The sequence below is a fragment of the Crocuta crocuta genome, unplaced genomic scaffold (genome assembly GCF_008692635.1).
Source record: "Crocuta crocuta isolate KB4526 unplaced genomic scaffold, BGI_CrCroc_1.0 scaffold260, whole genome shotgun sequence".
In the NCBI taxonomy this organism is placed as follows: domain Eukaryota; kingdom Metazoa; phylum Chordata; class Mammalia; order Carnivora; family Hyaenidae; genus Crocuta; species Crocuta crocuta.
Window position 1 is genome coordinate 4864664 of NW_027527525.1, and position 21461 is coordinate 4886124.

Sequence of the window (21461 nt, forward strand, 5' to 3'; positions counted from 1 at the left end):
TCTGACAACTTCAAGTTTGTTCTCTGTACTTATTGGTCTGATTCTGCTTTTTGTTTGTTTATTCGTTCTGGCACATTTAAATTAAAGTATGAACTAAGATATTTAAATTGTACCCTGAGTCACATTATTTGACTTAATGACTAGTTTTGGTTTTCATAGCTTTGTAAAATTTTTTCTTTTTGATAATAGTTTTATTGAGATGCAATTCACATGCCATATAGTTCACCCATTTAAAGCGTACAATTCAAGGGCTTTTCGTACTTTCACAGTTGCGCAGCTATAACCACAAACGATTTTAGAACATTTTTCTTGCCTCAGAAAGATACCCTGTACTCTTTAGTTATCTCCAATCCCTGCATTCCCCCCAGCCCTGAGCAACCACTAATCTTCTATCTGTCTCTATAGATTTTCCTATTCTGGGTATTTCATATACGTGGACTCTTTTGTGAGTGGTTTCTTTCACTTGGTACGTTATCAAGGTTCATCCACATTTAGCATGTATCAGTACTTCATTCTTTTTTATTGCCAAATAAGATACCATTATATAAGTATACCATATTTTGCATATCCATTTATCAACTGATGGACATTTAGGTTCTTTCTACTTTTTGGCTACTGTGAATAATGCTACCATGAACATTTATGAAAAACTTTTTGTGTGGACTTATGTTTTCACTTTCTCTTAGGTATACCTAGAAATGGAATTGCTAGATCAAATGCTAACTGTATTTACTGTTTCAGGGAATTGCTAAATTATTTTCCAGAATGGCTGCTTTATTTTACTTTACCACAAGCAATTATGCAGGCTCCAATTTCTCCACATCTCAACTATTAATATTATCTGACCCTTAAACCAATTTTTTTCCCTAATAATCTTACCAAGGTGGTATGAACATCTCTTCCCCTTTAACAACCATAATGGTCATTTTGCTTAGCCTTTTTACTTTTTCTTAAAGAAACCAGCTTCTGTTTATAGTTCATGTCCTACTTCACCTATTTAGTCATGGGACCAGAGAACACATCCACAGAATCATTTGGGCATTGCTCTTGGTATCTATGGCAAATGGTCGGAAAACCTTGCAACCACAGTGCAGGATCTTCCAAGGATCTTTTGGCATACTTACCATAGCAGAGCTTCCAGAATGCTGTCTTTATGCAGTATTTTCTTTCTTATGATTAGTAACTTCTACGCATTTAAGGTTGATTCTTTAGTTTCAGTCTGCAGTTTCTGGAACAAGCCCAGTCCCTTTGAACATGAAGGTAGCATAATAGTACTGTTGCTTCACCAGTATTCCAAAGTGCCCCTTACATGTTGCCAAGGTGCTAGAACTGACAACTCTAAACACTGATTAAATTCACAGTGCTGGTCCAGTACTTGTCTATGCCAAAATTTCAAACATTTTTAGTAAAATGAAAACGAGTGAATGTGTGTTTAGAATCTTTTTAAAACTGAAAAAACATGGCCTTTCTACAGTATAGAGTAATTATGAAGACCCTGGACCCATGACTAGGACTGCTAAGTTTCAGGCCCAGCCTTACCACTTATTACTGAGCTTTAGCAAGTTACTTAACCTCTCATTTCAGTTTTTTGACCTATATAGTGAGGATGATGATATTAGCTATCTCACAGTAATATGAGATTTAGATGAGTTAATATATGTAAAGCATTTAAAATACTATTTGCCATGTATTGAGTACTCTATGTTTTCATTGTTATAATGCTTAAAAATCCTACTTTTCAGGGGTGCCTGAGTGGCTCAGTTGGTCGGGCGTCTGACTTCTGCTCAGGTCATGATCTCGTAGCTTAGGAGTTTGGGCCCTGCTTTGGGCTCTGTGCTGACAGCTCAGGGCCTGGAGCCTGCTTCAGATTCTGTGTCCATCTCTTTCTGCCCGCTCCCCTCACACTCTATCTCTCTCAAAAATAAATAAACATTAAACATTTTTTTAAAACTCCTACTTTTCAAATCAAACATTGGAAAATTTATGTCAGTCCACAGGTTTTGTTGTTTGGTTATAATTCCTTTGGTTTGTGAAATAAACAACTGGAAATCACCAGTGTATGTAGAATGTGGATTTTTTTGAATAGACAAAAGTTTGAGTTCTGACACCATCATTGCCTAATTCTAATATTTTGAGCAAGTTATTTACACTATGAGTATGTCACATTGGCCTCAACTCCAAAGTGAGCATGCTAATATGTACTTGTCCAGAGTTTTAATTAAGATTAAATGGGATAACATGTCTACTACCTGGTACAAGAAGCATTTAATAAATGCTAGTCCTTTTTATTGTGTAATTAGTCTTAATTATGTGAGTACAGACTGAATTCACATACAGTTATGTGAATTACGTGCATCCAAGTTAGAGTTGTTTTGTAATATTAATGGTAGTATTAAATAAGTTAGTCTTTCATATAAAATTGCATACTGGATTTATAAAATTACATACTAGATAGTTTTAGTTTCAGGCTGATCATAAGAATAGTCTTGGGCATGTTTGGGGAGGTAGACTTTGGAGGATTATTTTCTAGTTTAAATATCTGTGTTTCCATAACCCCTTATCCAAAGCCCTTGGGGCCATTTGTGTTTCATAATTCTGACTGTGGAGAAGGGGGAATTACAAAGGTAATGTGTAACATTAACATCTCTAGGAGTGTCTGGGCCAGCACTGCCCAGTCAAATGTGTAATAGCAGAACATGTGAATAATCATAGTAAGTGGGACAAATAGAGACTATGAATTTCCTTTACGACATTTTATTTTTTAAGTTAATATAATTTATTGTCAAATTGCCTTATATACAACACCCAGTGCTCATCCTAACAAGTGCCCTCCTCAATGCCCATCACCCATTTTCCCCTCTATCCCACCCCCCAATCTTTATGACATTTCAGATCCTGCTAAGTGAATAGTGGAAAAACTTATTCTCAGAGTACAAGATTCTGGACCTACATTATGGAGATAATAGATGGTGAACCTTTAATATTTTTGAAAATATCTATTTACTATGATTGCACTCTGACTCAGGAAAAGCTCTAGACCCTGAGCCATTGATTCAGTGTTTTCCCAGCTAGATTGTTTTTCCTCTGGCTGTTTTGCAACCATACAAAGGTAGAAGTGATTTAAAATTTTTTTCAATATCTGTATTACTTGACATCTTACTTAGTACTACCAACCAGCCTAAGAATTTGATTATATTCTTATCTCCTTTTTGTGAAAAAATTAAGGCTTATAATTAAGGCTTATATGGGTTAGGTAATGCATCCATATTGACACAGCAATAAGTGGCAGTTGTGAGTCTACAGATGATCACACTGTAGATAAAAGGTTATCTTATTTCTCACTGTACGCCTAGTATTTTAAAACTCTTCTTGATCCTTTTTGGTTTTGATAAAAATTCTGTTCTCCTTAAGATTGACATTTCAAAAGGTGAAATTATATATAGTATAATATTACAAATGTGAAACTATACGTAGTATAATATTGAAAATACTTTCTGAAGTTATAGTCCCAAAGAGTTTAATGCCCTCTTTTTCCCACCTTTCTCTTTGAGGATAACTGATTTACATTAAGACTAAGAAGTCATGCTGCCTGGACCATATTCTATTATAACGAACATTTGATTGTCCCCTCTATTACACCCACTTATCTCTTTCCTTTCCTCTCAGTTATCCACATATTTTATTCCCTCCAAAAGATTCAACCGTCAAAGCCTACTTCATTGCTTCAGCAAATGTATTAATTTTATGATAAATCTTTTTGGATCCTTAGGTATTTCTGATGTTTGCATCTTATGCTCCTGTTTTGCCTGCCCTCCTTCGTCATGATTTCAGTTTTCCTCTTTACTTTAGGCGAAGGCATGCAATCCACAGTAGTGACTCTACTTCATCTTCCTCTTCTGAAGATGAACAACACTTTGAGAGACGGAGAAAAAGGAGCCGCAATAGAGCTATCAACAGGTAAGTCTCATACTGATGCCTTTTAAAACTCCAGGCTAAGGGCGCCTGGGTGGCTCAGTCGGTTAAGCGTCCGACTTTGGCTCAGGTCATGATCTCACGGTTAGTGGGTTCGAGCGGTTTGTGAGTTTGAGCCCCGCGTCGGGCTTTGTGCTGACAGCTAGCTCAGAGCTTGTAGCCTGTTTCAGATTCTGTGTCTCCCTCTCTCTCTGACCCTCCCCTGTTCAGGCTGTCTGTCTGTCTCTCTCAGAAATAAATTTTTTTAAAAATATTAAAAAATAAAACTCCGGGCTATTTTTTTTTTAAGTGGTGAGAAGACTGAATAATTTGGGAGCAGATACAGATTGACCAAATTTAAAAATTTGGGTGGTTCAGTCAGTTAAGCACTTGGCTCTTGATTTCGGCTCAGGTCATGATCTCAGAATTCATGAGATGGAGCCCCACATCAGGTCCACATTGACAGCATAGAGCCTGCTTGGGATTCTCTCTCTCCCTCTCTCTCTGCCCCTCCAACCCCCCAATAAATGAACACTAAAAAAATTAATGTATAAACTAGAATGCTATCTTACTTGAAATTCATAATAGATTAGAACATGTTTTCTTTCACACCCATTGTATAGCTCAAAATGGTGCTTGATAAACATGAACTTGAGGAAACTTGAAATTTTTTCCATTTCAAATACATTTTTCTGTTTATAATAATTATAATAATCTATTCTTACTGTAGAACTCTTTAGGAAAATGGGTTTACTTATTTCATGACTCTTTGTACTATAAAGTTTGTGTAAGTTCATAAGTTCATATATAAGTTTATAGCAAGGATTATACTCATTTTACAGATGTGGTCAGGGGAGTGAAAAACGCAGTGCTTTTTATTTTATTATTTTAATAAAATAATATTTTTATAGAGTANTCCTCTGACAACTATCAAGTTTGTTCTCTGTACTTATTGGTCTGATTCTGCTTTTTGTTTGTTTATTCGTTCTGACACATTTAAATTAAAGTATGAACTAAGATATTTAAATTGTACCCTGAGTCACATTATTTGACTTAATGACTAGTTTTGGTTTTCATAGCTTTGTAAAATTTTTTCTTTTTGATAATAGTTTTATTGAGATGCAATTCACATGCCATATAGTTCACCCATTTAAAGCGTACAATTCAAGGGCTTTTCGTACTTTCACAGTTGCGCAGCTATAACCACAAACGATTTTAGAACATTTTTCTTGCCTCAGAAAGATACCCTGTACTCTTTAGTTATCTCCAATCCCTGCATTCCCCCCAGCCCTGAGCAACCACTAATCTTCTATCTGTCTCTATAGATTTTCCTATTCTGGGTATTTCATATACGTGGACTCTTTTGTGAGTGGTTTCTTTCACTTGGTACGTTATCAAGGTTCATCCACATTTAGCATGTATCAGTACTTCATTCTTTTTTATTGCCAAATAAGATACCATTATATAAGTATACCATATTTTGCATATCCATTTATCAACTGATGGACATTTAGGTTCTTTCTACTTTTTGGCTACTGTGAATAATGCTACCATGAACATTTATGAAAAACTTTTTGTGTGGACTTATGTTTTCACTTTCTCTTAGGTATACCTAGAAATGGAATTGCTAGATCAAATGCTAACTGTATTTACTGTTTCAGGGAATTGCTAAATTATTTTCCAGAATGGCTGCTTTATTTTACTTTACCACAAGCAATTATGCAGGCTCCAATTTCTCCACATCTCAACTATTAATATTATCTGACCCTTAAACCAATTTTTTTCCCTAATAATCTTACCAAGGTGGTATGAACATCTCTTCCCCTTTAACAACCATAATGGTCATTTTGCTTAGCCTTTTTACTTTTTCTTAAAGAAACCAGCTTCTGTTTATAGTTCATGTCCTACTTCACCTATTTAGTCATGGGACCAGAGAACACATCCACAGAATCATTTGGGCATTGCTCTTGGTATCTATGGCAAATGGTCGGAAAACCTTGCAACCACAGTGCAGGATCTTCCAAGGATCTTTTGGCATACTTACCATAGCAGAGCTTCCAGAATGCTGTCTTTATGCAGTATTTTCTTTCTTATGATTAGTAACTTCTACGCATTTAAGGTTGATTCTTTAGTTTCAGTCTGCAGTTTCTGGAACAAGCCCAGTCCCTTTGAACATGAAGGTAACATAATAGTACTGTTGCTTCACCAGTATTCCAAAGTGCCCCTTACATGTTGCCAAGGTGCTAGAACTGACAACTCTAAACACTGATTAAATTCACAGTGCTGGTCCAGTACTTGTCTATGCCAAAATTTCAAACATTTTTAGTAAAATGAAAACGAGTGAATGTGTGTTTAGAATCTTTTTAAAACTGAAAAAACATGGCCTTTCTACAGTATAGAGTAATTATGAAGACCCTGGACCCATGACTAGGACTGCTAAGTTTCAGGCCCAGCCTTACCACTTATTACTGAGCTTTAGCAAGTTACTTAACCTCTCATTTCAGTTTTTTGACCTATATAGTGAGGATGATGATATTAGCTATCTCACAGTAATATGAGATTTAGATGAGTTAATATATGTAAAGCATTTAAAATACTATTTGCCATGTATTGAGTACTCTATGTTTTCATTGTTATAATGCTTAAAAATCCTACTTTTCAGGGGTGCCTGAGTGGCTCAGTTGGTCGGGCGTCTGACTTCTGCTCAGGTCATGATCTCGTAGCTTAGGAGTTTGGGCCCTGCTTTGGGCTCTGTGCTGACAGCTCAGGGCCTGGAGCCTGCTTCAGATTCTGTGTCCATCTCTTTCTGCCCGCTCCCCTCACACTCTATCTCTCTCAAAAATAAATAAACATTAAACATTTTTTTAAAACTCCTACTTTTCAAATCAAACATTGGAAAATTTATGTCAGTCCACAGGTTTTGTTGTTTGGTTATAATTCCTTTGGTTTGTGAAATAAACAACTGGAAATCACCAGTGTATGTAGAATGTGGATTTTTTTGAATAGACAAAAGTTTGAGTTCTGACACCATCATTGCCTAATTCTAATATTTTGAGCAAGTTATTTACACTATGAGTATGTCACATTGGCCTCAACTCCAAAGTGAGCATGCTAATATGTACTTGTCCAGAGTTTTAATTAAGATTAAATGGGATAACATGTCTACTACCTGGTACAAGAAGCATTTAATAAATGCTAGTCCTTTTTATTGTGTAATTAGTCTTAATTATGTGAGTACAGACTGAATTCACATACAGTTATGTGAATTACGTGCATCCAAGTTAGAGTTGTTTTGTAATATTAATGGTAGTATTAAATAAGTTAGTCTTTCATATAAAATTGCATACTGGATTTATAAAATTACATACTAGATAGTTTTAGTTTCAGGCTGATCATAAGAATAGTCTTGGGCATGTTTGGGGAGGTAGACTTTGGAGGATTATTTTCTAGTTTAAATATCTGTGTTTCCATAACCCCTTATCCAAAGCCCTTGGGGCCATTTGTGTTTCATAATTCTGACTGTGGAGAAGGGGGAATTACAAAGGTAATGTGTAACATTAACATCTCTAGGAGTGTCTGGGCCAGCACTGCCCAGTCAAATGTGTAATAGCAGAACATGTGAATAATCATAGTAAGTGGGACAAATAGAGACTATGAATTTCCTTTACGACATTTTATTTTTTAAGTTAATATAATTTATTGTCAAATTGCCTTATATACAACACCCAGTGCTCATCCTAACAAGTGCCCTCCTCAATGCCCATCACCCATTTTCCCCTCTATCCCACCCCCCAATCTTTATGACATTTCAGATCCTGCTAAGTGAATAGTGGAAAAACTTATTCTCAGAGTACAAGATTCTGGACCTACATTATGGAGATAATAGATGGTGAACCTTTAATATTTTTGAAAATATCTATTTACTATGATTGCACTCTGACTCAGGAAAAGCTCTAGACCCTGAGCCATTGATTCAGTGTTTTCCCAGCTAGATTGTTTTTCCTCTGGCTGTTTTGCAACCATACAAAGGTAGAAGTGATTTAAAATTTTTTTCAATATCTGTATTACTTGACATCTTACTTAGTACTACCAACCAGCCTAAGAATTTGATTATATTCTTATCTCCTTTTTGTGAAAAAATTAAGGCTTATAATTAAGGCTTATATGGGTTAGGTAATGCATCCATATTGACACAGCAATAAGTGGCAGTTGTGAGTCTACAGATGATCACACTGTAGATAAAAGGTTATCTTATTTCTCACTGTACGCCTAGTATTTTAAAACTCTTCTTGATCCTTTTTGGTTTTGATAAAAATTCTGTTCTCCTTAAGATTGACATTTCAAAAGGTGAAATTATATATAGTATAATATTACAAATGTGAAACTATACGTAGTATAATATTGAAAATACTTTCTGAAGTTATAGTCCCAAAGAGTTTAATGCCCTCTTTTTCCCACCTTTCTCTTTGAGGATAACTGATTTACATTAAGACTAAGAAGTCATGCTGCCTGGACCATATTCTATTATAACGAACATTTGATTGTCCCCTCTATTACACCCACTTATCTCTTTCCTTTCCTCTCAGTTATCCACATATTTTATTCCCTCCAAAAGATTCAACCGTCAAAGCCTACTTCATTGCTTCAGCAAATGTATTAATTTTATGATAAATCTTTTTGGATCCTTAGGTATTTCTGATGTTTGCATCTTATGCTCCTGTTTTGCCTGCCCTCCTTCGTCATGATTTCAGTTTTCCTCTTTACTTTAGGCGAAGGCATGCAATCCACAGTAGTGACTCTACTTCATCTTCCTCTTCTGAAGATGAACAACACTTTGAGAGACGGAGAAAAAGGAGCCGCAATAGAGCTATCAACAGGTAAGTCTCATACTGATGCCTTTTAAAACTCCAGGCTAAGGGCGCCTGGGTGGCTCAGTCGGTTAAGCGTCCGACTTTGGCTCAGGTCATGATCTCACGGTTAGTGGGTTCGAGCGGTTTGTGAGTTTGAGCCCCGCGTCGGGCTTTGTGCTGACAGCTAGCTCAGAGCTTGTAGCCTGTTTCAGATTCTGTGTCTCCCTCTCTCTCTGACCCTCCCCTGTTCAGGCTGTCTGTCTGTCTCTCTCAGAAATAAATTTTTTTAAAAATATTAAAAAATAAAACTCCGGGCTATTTTTTTTTTAAGTGGTGAGAAGACTGAATAATTTGGGAGCAGATACAGATTGACCAAATTTAAAAATTTGGGTGGTTCAGTCAGTTAAGCACTTGGCTCTTGATTTCGGCTCAGGTCATGATCTCAGAATTCATGAGATGGAGCCCCACATCAGGTCCACATTGACAGCATAGAGCCTGCTTGGGATTCTCTCTCTCCCTCTCTCTCTGCCCCTCCAACCCCCCAATAAATGAACACTAAAAAAATTAATGTATAAACTAGAATGCTATCTTACTTGAAATTCATAATAGATTAGAACATGTTTTCTTTCACACCCATTGTATAGCTCAAAATGGTGCTTGATAAACATGAACTTGAGGAAACTTGAAATTTTTTCCATTTCAAATACATTTTTCTGTTTATAATAATTATAATAATCTATTCTTACTGTAGAACTCTTTAGGAAAATGGGTTTACTTATTTCATGACTCTTTGTACTATAAAGTTTGTGTAAGTTCATAAGTTCATATATAAGTTTATAGCAAGGATTATACTCATTTTACAGATGTGGTCAGGGGAGTGAAAAACGCAGTGCTTTTTATTTTATTATTTTAATAAAATAATATTTTTATAGAGTAAAAACTGCTTGATGAAGCAATTAGAAACATAATAATTGAAGGGGCGTGCAAGCCAACCATTCTTTGTATCCTAAGTTCTGTTCTTTTATCACATTAGCTCTGTCCTAGTATGGTAGCCACTAATGCCATGTGGCTATTAAACATTTGAAATGTACCTAATCTGAATTGAGAAATATTGTAAAATTTTTAAAAAATATATACTCTTGGATTCCAAAGAGTTAGTACAAGAAAGAATAAAATATCTCAATTTTGTAAATATTTATTTTGCATATTGAAATGATACATTTTAGATATGTTGGATTAAATAAAATATATTATTGAAATTAGTTCTTTTTTCTTTGTTTAGTGTATCTAATAGAAAATTTTAAATTACATTTTTGACTTCTATTTCATTTCTATTGGCAGCAAGAAGTTAGATCATCAAAAGCCTGTATTATTTAGACTGATGTTTCTTTGCCTTCATTCATAGAAATGTACATCTAATCCTGTAGTTTTTGTGCAATGCAGTTATATTTCTATTAAGAATTATTAGAGAGAGGTCCCTGGGTGGCTTAGTCGGTTAGTGTCTGACTTCAGCTCAGGTCATGATCTCAGGGTTCGTGGGTTCGAGCCCTGCGTCAGGCTCTGTGCTGACAGCTCAGAGCTTGGAGCCTGCTTCAGATTCTTTGTCTCCCTTCCCCACTCACGCTCTGTCCAAAATAAATAAACATTAGTAAATAAATAAAAGAATTATTTGAGAAATACCGTTTCAAAAGCCACAGTTGAAAACATGTCCATCTTAGATTTCACAGTATAAATTCCTTGTGCAGTCTGGAGATAGCAAGCAAGACTTGTCATTTGGGGTGAGTTTGGTGTGCTTTTACTTGTGTTCAGTTGTAGCAGTATTTCTTTACTTAGGCATTCCAATGTGTCACTCCATCTATAAACAAGCAGGTACTTCTAGGTATATTTTTTATAATCTACTGCATCTGCTTTTGACAGTAGTTAGGAAGGTAGTGATTCATTCTTGTTTGAGATGGTTGATGTGGATCCAGATGCTTGGTGGCTTGTGAATATTTTGATGAGAGGTACTGTAGCAGAGTTGTTACAGGTCCAGAGATACACTGCTTTGGTCTGAGTCAGGAACTGACATTTACCAGTTGTGACTTGGTATATTTCAGTTAATCTTTTTGTACCTCAGTTTTCTTTTAAGTTTCTTCTTAAGTTTTGTTTATTTATTTATTGAGAGAGAGAGCACACGAGCATAAGCAGAGGAGGGGCAGAGAGAGAATCCTAAGCAGGCTCCATGCTGTCAGCAGCGGAGCCCGATGCAGAGCTCAAACTCATGAATTGTGAGATCATGCCCTGAACCAAAACCAAGAGTCAGACAATCTACCCAGGTGCCCCACTAGTTTTCTTTTAAAATAGGAGAAATAATAATACCTGCTTGATAAGACTGTTTTGAAGACTTAATGAACTATTACACGTAAAACACCTAAAACAGCCTAACAGGTGGTAAATACTCAGTATATGTTAAGCACAGTCATTATTAAGTATATTGATACAGTCTGAATTGCCAGCCATGAATTACTTGATGATGCTGTGGCATCTTAAACACTGGCATTTTATTTGGCTATATATCTTTAATAATAAAATTTCAGATATAAATATTTCTAACATTAAAGTTCTCAACCTATAAAGAAAATGAAGAAGTTGAAATACATAATTTCACAATTGCTCTGATTGAAATTTAACTTGTTTTTAAAAATTAATTTTTTATAGTGTTTATTTATTTATTTTGAGAGAGCAAAAACAAGCAAGGAAGGGCCAGAGAGCGAGAGAATCCCAAGCAGGTCCAACATTGCCAACACGGAGCCTGATTTGGGGCTCAAACTTAGATACTGTAAGTTCATGACCTGAGCTGAAACCAAAAGTCAGATACTTAACTGACTGTGCCACCCAAGTGCCTCATCCAACTTGTTTTTAAATTTTTAAGAAAAATGTCCATATTCTGACATGGTTTTGGGGGAGAAAGTGAACTGGTGGGTATTTTATTTTTATTTTTATTTTTATTAATTATTTTTTGGAAAGAGAGAGAACGTGAGTGGTAGAGAGAGAATCTTAAGTGGGCTCCATACCCAGAATGGAGCCCAAAGTGGGGTTCAATCTCACAACCTTGAGATCATGACCTGAGCTGAAATTAAGAGTTGGATGCTCAGGGAACCTGGGTGGCTCAGTCGGTTAAGCCCTGGACTTTGGCTCAGGTCATGATCTCACAGTTTGTGGGTTCAAGCCCTGCGTTGGGCTCTACGCTGGCAGCTCAGAACCTGGAACCTGCTTCAGTTTCTGTGCTTCCCTCTCTTTCTCTGCCCCTCCTCCACTCAATGTCTGTCTTTCTCTCTCTCTCTCAAAAATAAATTAAAAAATAAATCGTTGGATGTTGAACCGACTGAGCCACCCAGCACCCTGATGGGTGTTTCTTTTTAATTTTTTTAAAAATAGGTGCCTCCCACTAAATTTTCGGAAAGATGAGTTAAAAGGAATTTATAAAGATAGAATGAAGATTGGAGCAAGTCTTGCAGATGTTGATCCAATGCAAGTAGATTCTTCAGTAAGTACTATCTTGTGTGCTTGAACATACATACTGTTTGTTTTAGTTTCATTTTAAAGTTAAGCCAATTTTCCTTAAATCCAAAACTTTACAGGCTTTTTAAGGCTACAACTAAAAAGTTGTTACTCATTTGCCTGTGTATGGGTTGAGCATAGTACAGGAATAGCGTGACATTTTAATTTTAATTCCAAATCTGAGAATGTCCATGTTTCCCTTCCATTATCAGGTACGATTTGATAGCATTGGTGGCTTGTCTAACCATATTGCAGCTCTAAAAGAGATGGTGGTGTTTCCATTACTTTATCCAGAAGTCTTTGAAAAATTCAAAATTCAACCTCCGAGGTAATTTAATGCATTTTATTTTAGCCAAAATGTAAACTGCTACTGTTGTCCAGAAAGATAACACTTCTCCATTGAAATTTTTTAGGTGTATAGTAATTTCATTATCCTTTTCTGGGTACTTTGAATATTTTTACTTTCTTAATAGTGTGATTTTTGTTTTCTTCTATTTTAGACAGAATCTAACAGGAACAGTGACTATTTGGTTCTTTTGCTTTCCCCACTCTCCATATATACTTTTATGCTTTATGATTATGTAAATACTTTTTTTTTTTTTTACAGCTGAGCCATATATAGTACATTTTTCCTCTTTTACAACCCTACTCTTTCCCCTCACCTTTAATACTATTTGCCTGTGGGTAAGGGTTTTTTTTGTTGTTCTTTTTTAAAAATAATTTTATATGTGCTTATCAGTTCATCCACAGAGTTTGCGAGAGATAAAACTCTTCACTACAGTTAAACACATCAGATAATTTATTGATTCCTTATTTTTCTAGATAGATCTTGCTGGAGCTTTTGATTTCTTGCCTCCATCTAGAGAGGTTATTCTTAGCCTTGTAGCACAACTAAACTTTGGGACTTCTCATCCCCATCGATTAATTTCCTTTATGTATCTTTTAATGCCGGATTCCCTACTTCCTGGATTCAACCTAAGACCCTTATTTAGTATTATTATTTAAAAAATTTTTTTTTAAATTATTAAGTAATCTACATACCCAGCATGGGGTTGAATCCACAAGAGTTGCATGCTCCACTGACTGAGCCAACCAGATGCCCCTCCGGCCTTTTTTTACAGCTGTGTTTTGATGGAGTACAATCTCGGAATCTCTTCAGAAAAAAGAGTGCACGAGAGGTTATTTTTATTTTCTTTTTCAGAATGGCCATATAACCACACTCTGCTGATGTGTCTTTTCCCTCCTGCTTTCATTGTACTTTATGATCTGGAAAAATGTCTTTGGTTTGTGGGAAGGTTTTTTTGGTATCACTTCTTCAATTTTTCCACTGCATTTTTTCTTTTCCCTCAATTCATGTCATTTGATTGTTGGACTTTCTAGATTCATGTACTTTTCTTTTTCTTTCTTGTTTTCATCCCTCTTGTTCTTAGGGGCTTTCCATGTCTAGTGATCCTTGGCTCTCTGTTAAATTTTAAGAGTGAAGCAGGTTTTTTAAAGCTCACTAGTAGGGCTTGTTAATTTGTAGGCCCCACCTTAGCGTGATTGGTGGATGGTGATTTTTTTTAACTTTTTATTTATTTTTGATAGAGACAGAGTGTGAGAAGGGGAGAGAGAGAGACAGAAGCAGACTCCAGGCTCTGAGCTGTCAACACAGCTGAACCCATGAGCCATGAGATCATGACCTGAGCTGAAGTTGGAAGCTTAACCAACTGAGCCATCTAGGCACCCCCATGGATGCTGATTCTTTTACCAGAAGTCTTCAAAGTCAGTATCTAGTCAGGTTTTTTCCCCCAGAGACCAATACTCTAGTCTTCTCTTGGAAGCTTATGAGTTTGGCTGCCAGCATTTTAACAGTAGGCCTGAGCAAGGGCTAGTAGTCTCCTCTTCAGTATGGAATTTTTAACTTAATTTAATCTGCAGCATCTCATCTTGTGCAATACCAGAAACTACCCAAGCAAGTTGCCTGCAGAGTAGTAAAAGAGATCAGGGTGGTTTCCCTGGTTTTATTTTTATTGTTGTTTGTTCTTTTTAGTTCATTTGTTTTGAGAGAGAGAGAGCATGGGGGAGGGGTAGAGAGAGGGAGACCGTGAATCCCAAGCAGGCTCCACGCTGTTATTATCAAGCCCCAAGTTGAACCATGCATGACATCATGACCTGAGCCAAAGTCAAGAGTTGGATGCTTAACGGACTGAGCCACCCAGGTGCCCCAGTTTTGATCCTTCTAGTTTTTAGATCTCACTTATTAATCTTAATAATCCAAACCGCCCCCCCCCTTTTTTAAATTAAAGTTAGTTAACATACAGTGTAATTTTGGCTTCAGGAGTAGAACCCTGTGAGTGATTCATCCCTTAGACAAGACACCCAATGTCCATCACAAAAAGTGCCCTTCTTAATGCCCATCACCCATTTAATCCATTCCTCCACCCTTTTATAAACCCTAGTCCCTGATTGCTTTTTCCTTATGCAGCTTTTCCTAAATCACCCTGTATGGAAATGTTGATTTAAGTACACTTTTTTAGACTACTAAGCTTTGTTCCTTTTCCATTAATAAGGTTATGTGCCATACGTCAATCACAGTTAAACATTGGTGAATTAAATAAATTTTAACTAGAAAGATCTTAAATAATAAAATAACATTTGCTTTTTAGAAGAAGCATTTCTGGAAGCACCTAGTTAATTAAGTAAATGGGGAAAGGGCTGTCATTGCAACCTAGCCTGTCCCTTGGTTTTTCCCTCTTCAACCCTTCTTCAGCTTCCTGGTTGGTGCTTGGAAAGGGGACTCACCACTGAGGTGGCCAAGCTGTCAGGAGGGGCCTGGATGGTCATTTTAGGGACCCAAGATTGTCTGAAGTCACAGGGAAAATGATGGAAAATTCATCATTGCCATTGCCACAAAGAGTGATTTATGGCTTTGTTCTTTTCTTAAGCTCCCAGTTTGGCTTCATACTGTATTTTGTGTGGGCTTTTATTCCTGAATCTCAACTAAACTCCTTAGGCCTAACCTGTTGGCCTCAAAATACAGGGCTGTTGCATTGCCGGTCTACCTACTCATTACTACAGTTATATACTTTTATTTAGAATAGACATCATGAGTACTTCTCTCCACTCCATTCATACAATTATAAATAACTATGCTGAAAAACAACAGAACAAAAATCTAGAAGAAGTCATCCCAGCATTAAATGCAGATATTCCTGTTACTGAAGTAAACCAAATGTGCTTCCTTGTAGCCAAAGAACTTTATGCCAAAAACTGAATTGTATTTATACTAATATCAAGCATTTATTACAAGTTTTTGACATAATAATTTTGACCATATTTTTTTTCTTACTGATACCTGATACTGAAATGTAAAAAAAAAAGTCAAGGGGCACCTGAGTGGCTCAGTTTGTTGAGCATCTGACTCTTGATTGTGGCTCAGGTCATGATCTCACAGTTTCATGAGTTTGAGCCCCACATCAGGCCATGTGCTGGCAGCATGGAGCCTGCTTAGGGTCTCTCTCTCCCTCTGTTTCTGCCCCTCCCCTGGTCCCCTCCCTCTCAAAATAAATAAATAAACTTAAAAAGTAAGTCCATAGGTCATGTTCTCTCACTTGGTGAGTTTGAGCCATGCATCGGGTTCTGCGCTGGCAGCATGGAGCCTGCTTGGGATTCTCTCTCTCTTCCTGTCTCTGTGCCCCTCCCATACTCTCTCTCTCTCTCAAATAAACTTTAAAAAGTAGGTCGAACTTCTCTTAGATTAAGTTCCATTAATATTATAAATGCTCTCAAATATTAGTTATTAATAGAATAAAATACTGCATTATTGTAAAAAAGTAATTAGTAAATTTGAAAGAAGCAACCCTCCCAATTTTTTCTATCTCTCCTTCCTTACAACAAACATTTCCCCTAATACATTTATAATTATATTAACCTCCTGTTTTCATGTGGTTGGTTCTCTGTTTTAATGGCTGAATAATATACCGTAATGTGGATGTATCATTTTTTTTAAACCAATTCTGCTGTTGCTGGCTATGTAGATTTTTTTATCATCACAAATATTAATATCATGAATATCTCATTGCTTCCTCTTGGTGCAAATCCTCAGTTCCTTCTTAAGATACAGCCTCACAAATAACATTGTTAGCTCAGTACACACATTCTTAAATTCTTTTCCTGCCTTCATTTTTGTATGTTGACATTTTCATTTGTTTATTCCATTTGTTTGGTGTTTTAACAGTTGCTTTGTTTTTTTTCTCTCTGCATTTGATCATGTACAGTTATTTTTTTATATTTTATCCTTTTTTACCGTTTATTTTTGAAAGAAAGCACGTGCATGCATGTGCTCACAAGAGGTAGAGGGGCAGAAAGAGAAGGAGAGAGAATCTCAAGCAGGCTCCATGCTCAGCTCGAAGCCCAGTGGGAGACTTGATCTCATGACCACAAGATCACAAACTGAGCCAATATCAAGAGTCAGATGCTGAACTGACTGAGCCACCAAGGCACCCTCTTTTATGTTTTATTCTTAACTTCTAATAGATTTCATCTATCATGTGTAAATTTTTTCCACCATTTCTGCTTTTCTTGAATCTTCCTTATGTTTCTTTTTAAGAGCAAGTTATGTGGTGAGCTGAATTGATTATTTTATGTTTCTTTGGTAGCACTTAATCCATGACATATTCTATTTCTATACCCATTTTACATTTCTAACAAGAATTATGAGTATAGGGGTGCCTGGGTTGCTCAGTCAGTTAAGCATCCGACTTGAGCTCAGGTCATGATCTCGCAGTTCACAGGTTTGGGCTCCACATCAGGCTCTGTGCTGACAGCTCAGAGCCTGGAGCCTGCTTCAGATTCTGTGTCTCCCTCTCTCTCTCTGCCCCTCCCCTACTCACCCTCTTTCTCTCAAAAGTAAATATTAAAAATAAATTTAAAAATTTTATGGCTATAGCCCATTTTTTTTAGAATTGTATTTTAAGAGTAATAAATAACTTTAGAAATAAATGAAAAATTACAGATTACCCCGTGACAGTGATGTCACCATAAATAATTTCAAATTATTTACATTGTCCTAGTCCCTATCACCCAAACACCAATTATTTCTTAAAGCTCTCTCTTCTTTATTTTGCTTTCTCTTCTGTTCATTCCCAACATGTTTTCTTGTACACCTTTTGGTGTTGCTGGCACTGAGTCCAAAGGTTGTAGATGAAAACTCTTCTTTCCCCTGATAGTCACAAAAGTAAACAAGTCTTTTTAAGCCTGACTTCTATGCAAGGTAAAGTAATATGGTGGGCATGATGAATGAATAAGAGGAAAATATATTTTGGGCCACCTGAGTGGCTCAGTTAATTAAGAGCTAACTCTAGATATCATCTTGGGTCATAAATGAGCCCCATGTGGGGCTCCATGCTCAGCATGGAGCTGTTTGGAATTCTCTTTCTCTGCTCCTCCCTGCTCACACACGCACGTGGTCTCTCTGAATAAATAAATCAACTTTTAAAAAGGAAACTATGTTTCAAATAAAGGGTTTTATTTAGTTTCAATATTAATTTTGTAGTATCAGTATTTTCAGGTTTTAAGTTGTGCTTTGTGGATGGAAACAATAGTTCAGTTGTCTTTATTCACTAGTTACATTCATAAAATTGGTTTCTAATTTTGTTTAAATAGTCTACTTTTTAATGTAGTACTGAAATAATACTTTTCCTTCCATAGAGGTTGTTTGTTTTATGGCCCACCTGGAACTGGAAAAACTATGGTTGCTAGAGCACTTGCTAATGAGTGCAGTCAAGGGGATAAAAGAGTAGCATTCTTCATGAGGAAAGGTGCTGATTGTCTGAGTAAGTGGGTAGGAGAGTCTGAAAGACAGCTACGATTGCTTTTTGATCAGGTATGATATTAAAATTTCGCTATATAGATGTATAATCAATGTAGATGTAAGTACGTAGTCTTGCATTTTATCCCTTTTCAGAAGAATTAGATCAAATATATTTCTTTATTAAGATAATACTGACCTATGATGGACAGTTTTATAGAAAGAAGAGAAAGGAATAAGATCTAAGTTCTTTGGAGTCGTCTTCTGTCTCATATCCAGAGAGAAGCTGGTAGTCTCATACTTAACAGTAGTGAATTTTGTCTCAGTATGTGAGATGAAGATTAGTTCTTCCCTAGAGTGGCTTTCAGTTTCATATCCCAGATTGTATTGGCAGCACATTGTAATATAATACATTCTGATCTACTAAGGCATATTACTGTAGATGCTTTTAAATCTCTTTATAGAACTCATTGAGTTTCTTGAACTTAACTGAAATAGACTTAAAAAAAAAAAAAAAGATGTCATCTTGCTAAATATTTTCCCAATCTTGACATGGAGAAAGGCTATGTCATTGTCTTCTGTTCTTCATCTTGTTTCAACAGTTGGTTTTAAATATGTATTTTGTGTGTCCCAATAACTTATATCTAAATGAAATCCTAGGTATATGACCAGGGGAGTATGTATTTTGAGTAATTCCAGTTGAGAATGCAAAAAAATTAAATTGTTTACATTATATTTTAGTCTGAGTCCTTAAAATATAGTTCTTAGATTTATGTTTAGATTTATAAATTATAAATTCTTGTAAGCAAGTTGGAATGAAAACAGATTAAAATGGTTCATATTAAGTCTATATATTTGAAGTTTTTCATATTAACATGCAACCACTGGACTTATTTTCTAGGCTTATCAGATGCGCCCATCCATTATTTTTTTTGATGAAATTGATGGTCTGGCTCCTGTACGATCAAGCAGGCAAGATCAGATTCACAGGTAAAACTTGTTCAATAGCACTTCTGCCTTTCTTCCTGTATTCTCAGCTGTACTGATGTTGCATGAGGGATAGAATGTTAAAATACTTCACAAACAAGCAGTTTCCTTTTTTGGTAGAACCCAGTATATAGTACAAAATGAAAAATGAACCTGTTCTGCGTGGCAAGGTGTTCACAAGCACAGTATTAAAATTTAATTCATGATAGAAAATTAATTAAATGCCCACTGGCCAGTGAGGTGTAAGGCAAATGAAATGAGTGATGCAGGCCAATAGTAAGAGTGGAGCTACGGTTTGGAGTGTGGCTGAGCATCCAATTATAAGAGCATAGCCAGTTGTTTTTAGCCCCAACCTGTTGTTTAAGTGCAGAAGCTGACTCAGACTTGAAAAATAAATTTGCACTCTTTCTTAAATGTTATATTCAAATTTTTGTGTTAAATATCTTTTAAATGTTGCCAGCTAATTCAGATATTTTTAAGACACTGCTTTGGCCAAACAAAATATGTCTTAGTGCATGACTACTAGTTTGAGATTCAATTATTAGCACAACTTTTTAATTTTCAGATGAGAAAATTACATCTCCTGTATGATAAGCTGACTGCCAAGGTGGGGGCACTTGTCCTTAGTGCCACTGCCTCAACTTGAATCTAAATTTTAATCCTAGTTCATCTTCAGTTTTTTAGAATCTCTTTTCAGATTGTCTCAAGTATTATCATAATTGCTTAATTAATTTTGGATACTCTAAAGCAAAAGTTTGCGTGCCTCGTATATGCCAGTGTTGTTTTTTATTGTAAATAATATAAATAGGAACAAGACATCATAATGTGAGTGATAGGTAGGTTTTTATTTTTTTAAACACCTAACAATATTTAATGTAGTCTGGTGGTTGTCTTTGACTTGATACTATATACAATTTCATTTGTTGCTCTCAGTAAATTAAAATGTGAAGTACTGTGGTAAAAATAGTTGTGTCTGTAGTAACTTACAGTAATCATACAGACTATATATGACAAATTTCATCATCATTCATACTATATTTATTGTGTTGGTAGGAACAAACATATTTAACAATACTACCATTACTTTGTAACCAAAAATTGAGTACTGTGTTTTGGAATAGTTCTAAAAGGAATTAGAGAAATTTTAGCAACAAAAATTATAGGGTAATTTGGGAAGCACATGCCTTCTCGAGTACAAACATATATTTTATTGAAGGATAGTTGACATAACAGTGTTACTAGTGTAAAGTGTAAAAACATAATGATTCAGCAGTTCTATGCATTAAGCTGTGCTCATACAGGGTAAGTGTAGTTACCATCTGTCACCATACGGCATTATTACAATGTTGACCATATTCCAATGCTATACCTTTCATCCTCATAACTTACTTTATAACTGTAAGTTTGTACCTCTTAACCTTCACCCATTCTGCCCACACCCAACTGCTTTTCCTCTGGCAATTACCAGTTTGTTCTCTATATTTGTGGTTCTGTTTCTGTGGTTTTTATTTGTTTCCTTTTTAGATTCCACATATATCTGAAATCATTTTGTTATTTGTCTCTGTATGACTTATTTCATTTAGCATAACATCTTCTGTGTTAATCTATGTTGCCACAAATGGCAAGATCCCATTTTTTATGGCTAATATTTCATTGTTTTTATATATAGCACATCATCTTTACCCATCTGTCATCTACTGATGGACAGTTAGGTTGCTTTCATACCTTGGCTATTGTAAATAATGCTGCAGTAAACAGAAGTACATGTATCTTTTCGAATTAGTGTTTTTGTTTTGGGGGGGTAAATAAACAGTAGTGGAATTATTGGATTATATGGCATTTTTATTTTTAACTTACTGAGGAACCACCATCCTATTTTCCATAGTGGCTGTACCAATTTACATTCCCAGGAACAGTGCATGAGGGTTTTTTTTCCCTCCACATCTTTGCCAACGCTTGTTATTTCTTGTCCTTTGATATTAGCCATTCTGATAGGTATAAGATGATATCTTATTTTGGTTTTGATTTTCATTTCCCTGATGACTAGTTGAGCATCTTTTCACATGTCTGTCGGCTATCTGTATGTCTTCTTTGGAAAAATGTTCTTTCAAAGAATGTGCTCTGCCCATTTTTTAATCAGATTATTTGGGGATTTTTTTTTGGGGTGTTGTCTAAGTTCTTTATATATTTTGGATATTAATGCCTTATTGGACACATCATTTGTAGATGTCGTCTCCCATTCAGTAAGTTGCCTTTTTGTTTTGTTGATAGCTTCCTTTGCTTTGTAAAAGCTTTTTATTTTGGTACAGTCCCAGTAGTTTTAATTTTGCCTTTGTTTCCTT

The 21461-nt window shown here is 35.8% G+C and overlaps 1 protein-coding gene and 1 pseudogene across 1 annotated transcript in view; both read left to right on the forward strand.

Annotated features, from left to right (window-relative positions):
- Window positions 1–21461, forward strand: part of ATAD2 (ATPase family AAA domain containing 2) — a 70638-nt gene that overhangs the window by 21824 nt on the left and 27353 nt on the right. The window contains exons 10-14 of the mRNA XM_077764802.1: window positions 3850–3957; window positions 12219–12327; window positions 12554–12669; window positions 18033–18207; window positions 19034–19122. Coding sequence (XP_077620928.1) covers window positions 3850–3957; window positions 12219–12327; window positions 12554–12669; window positions 18033–18207; window positions 19034–19122 — 597 coding nt within the window. The remainder of the gene's footprint in view (window positions 1–3849; window positions 3958–12218; window positions 12328–12553; window positions 12670–18032; window positions 18208–19033; window positions 19123–21461) is intronic.
- On the forward strand, window positions 15204–15597 carry LOC144231975 (phosphatidylinositol N-acetylglucosaminyltransferase subunit P pseudogene; annotated as a pseudogene).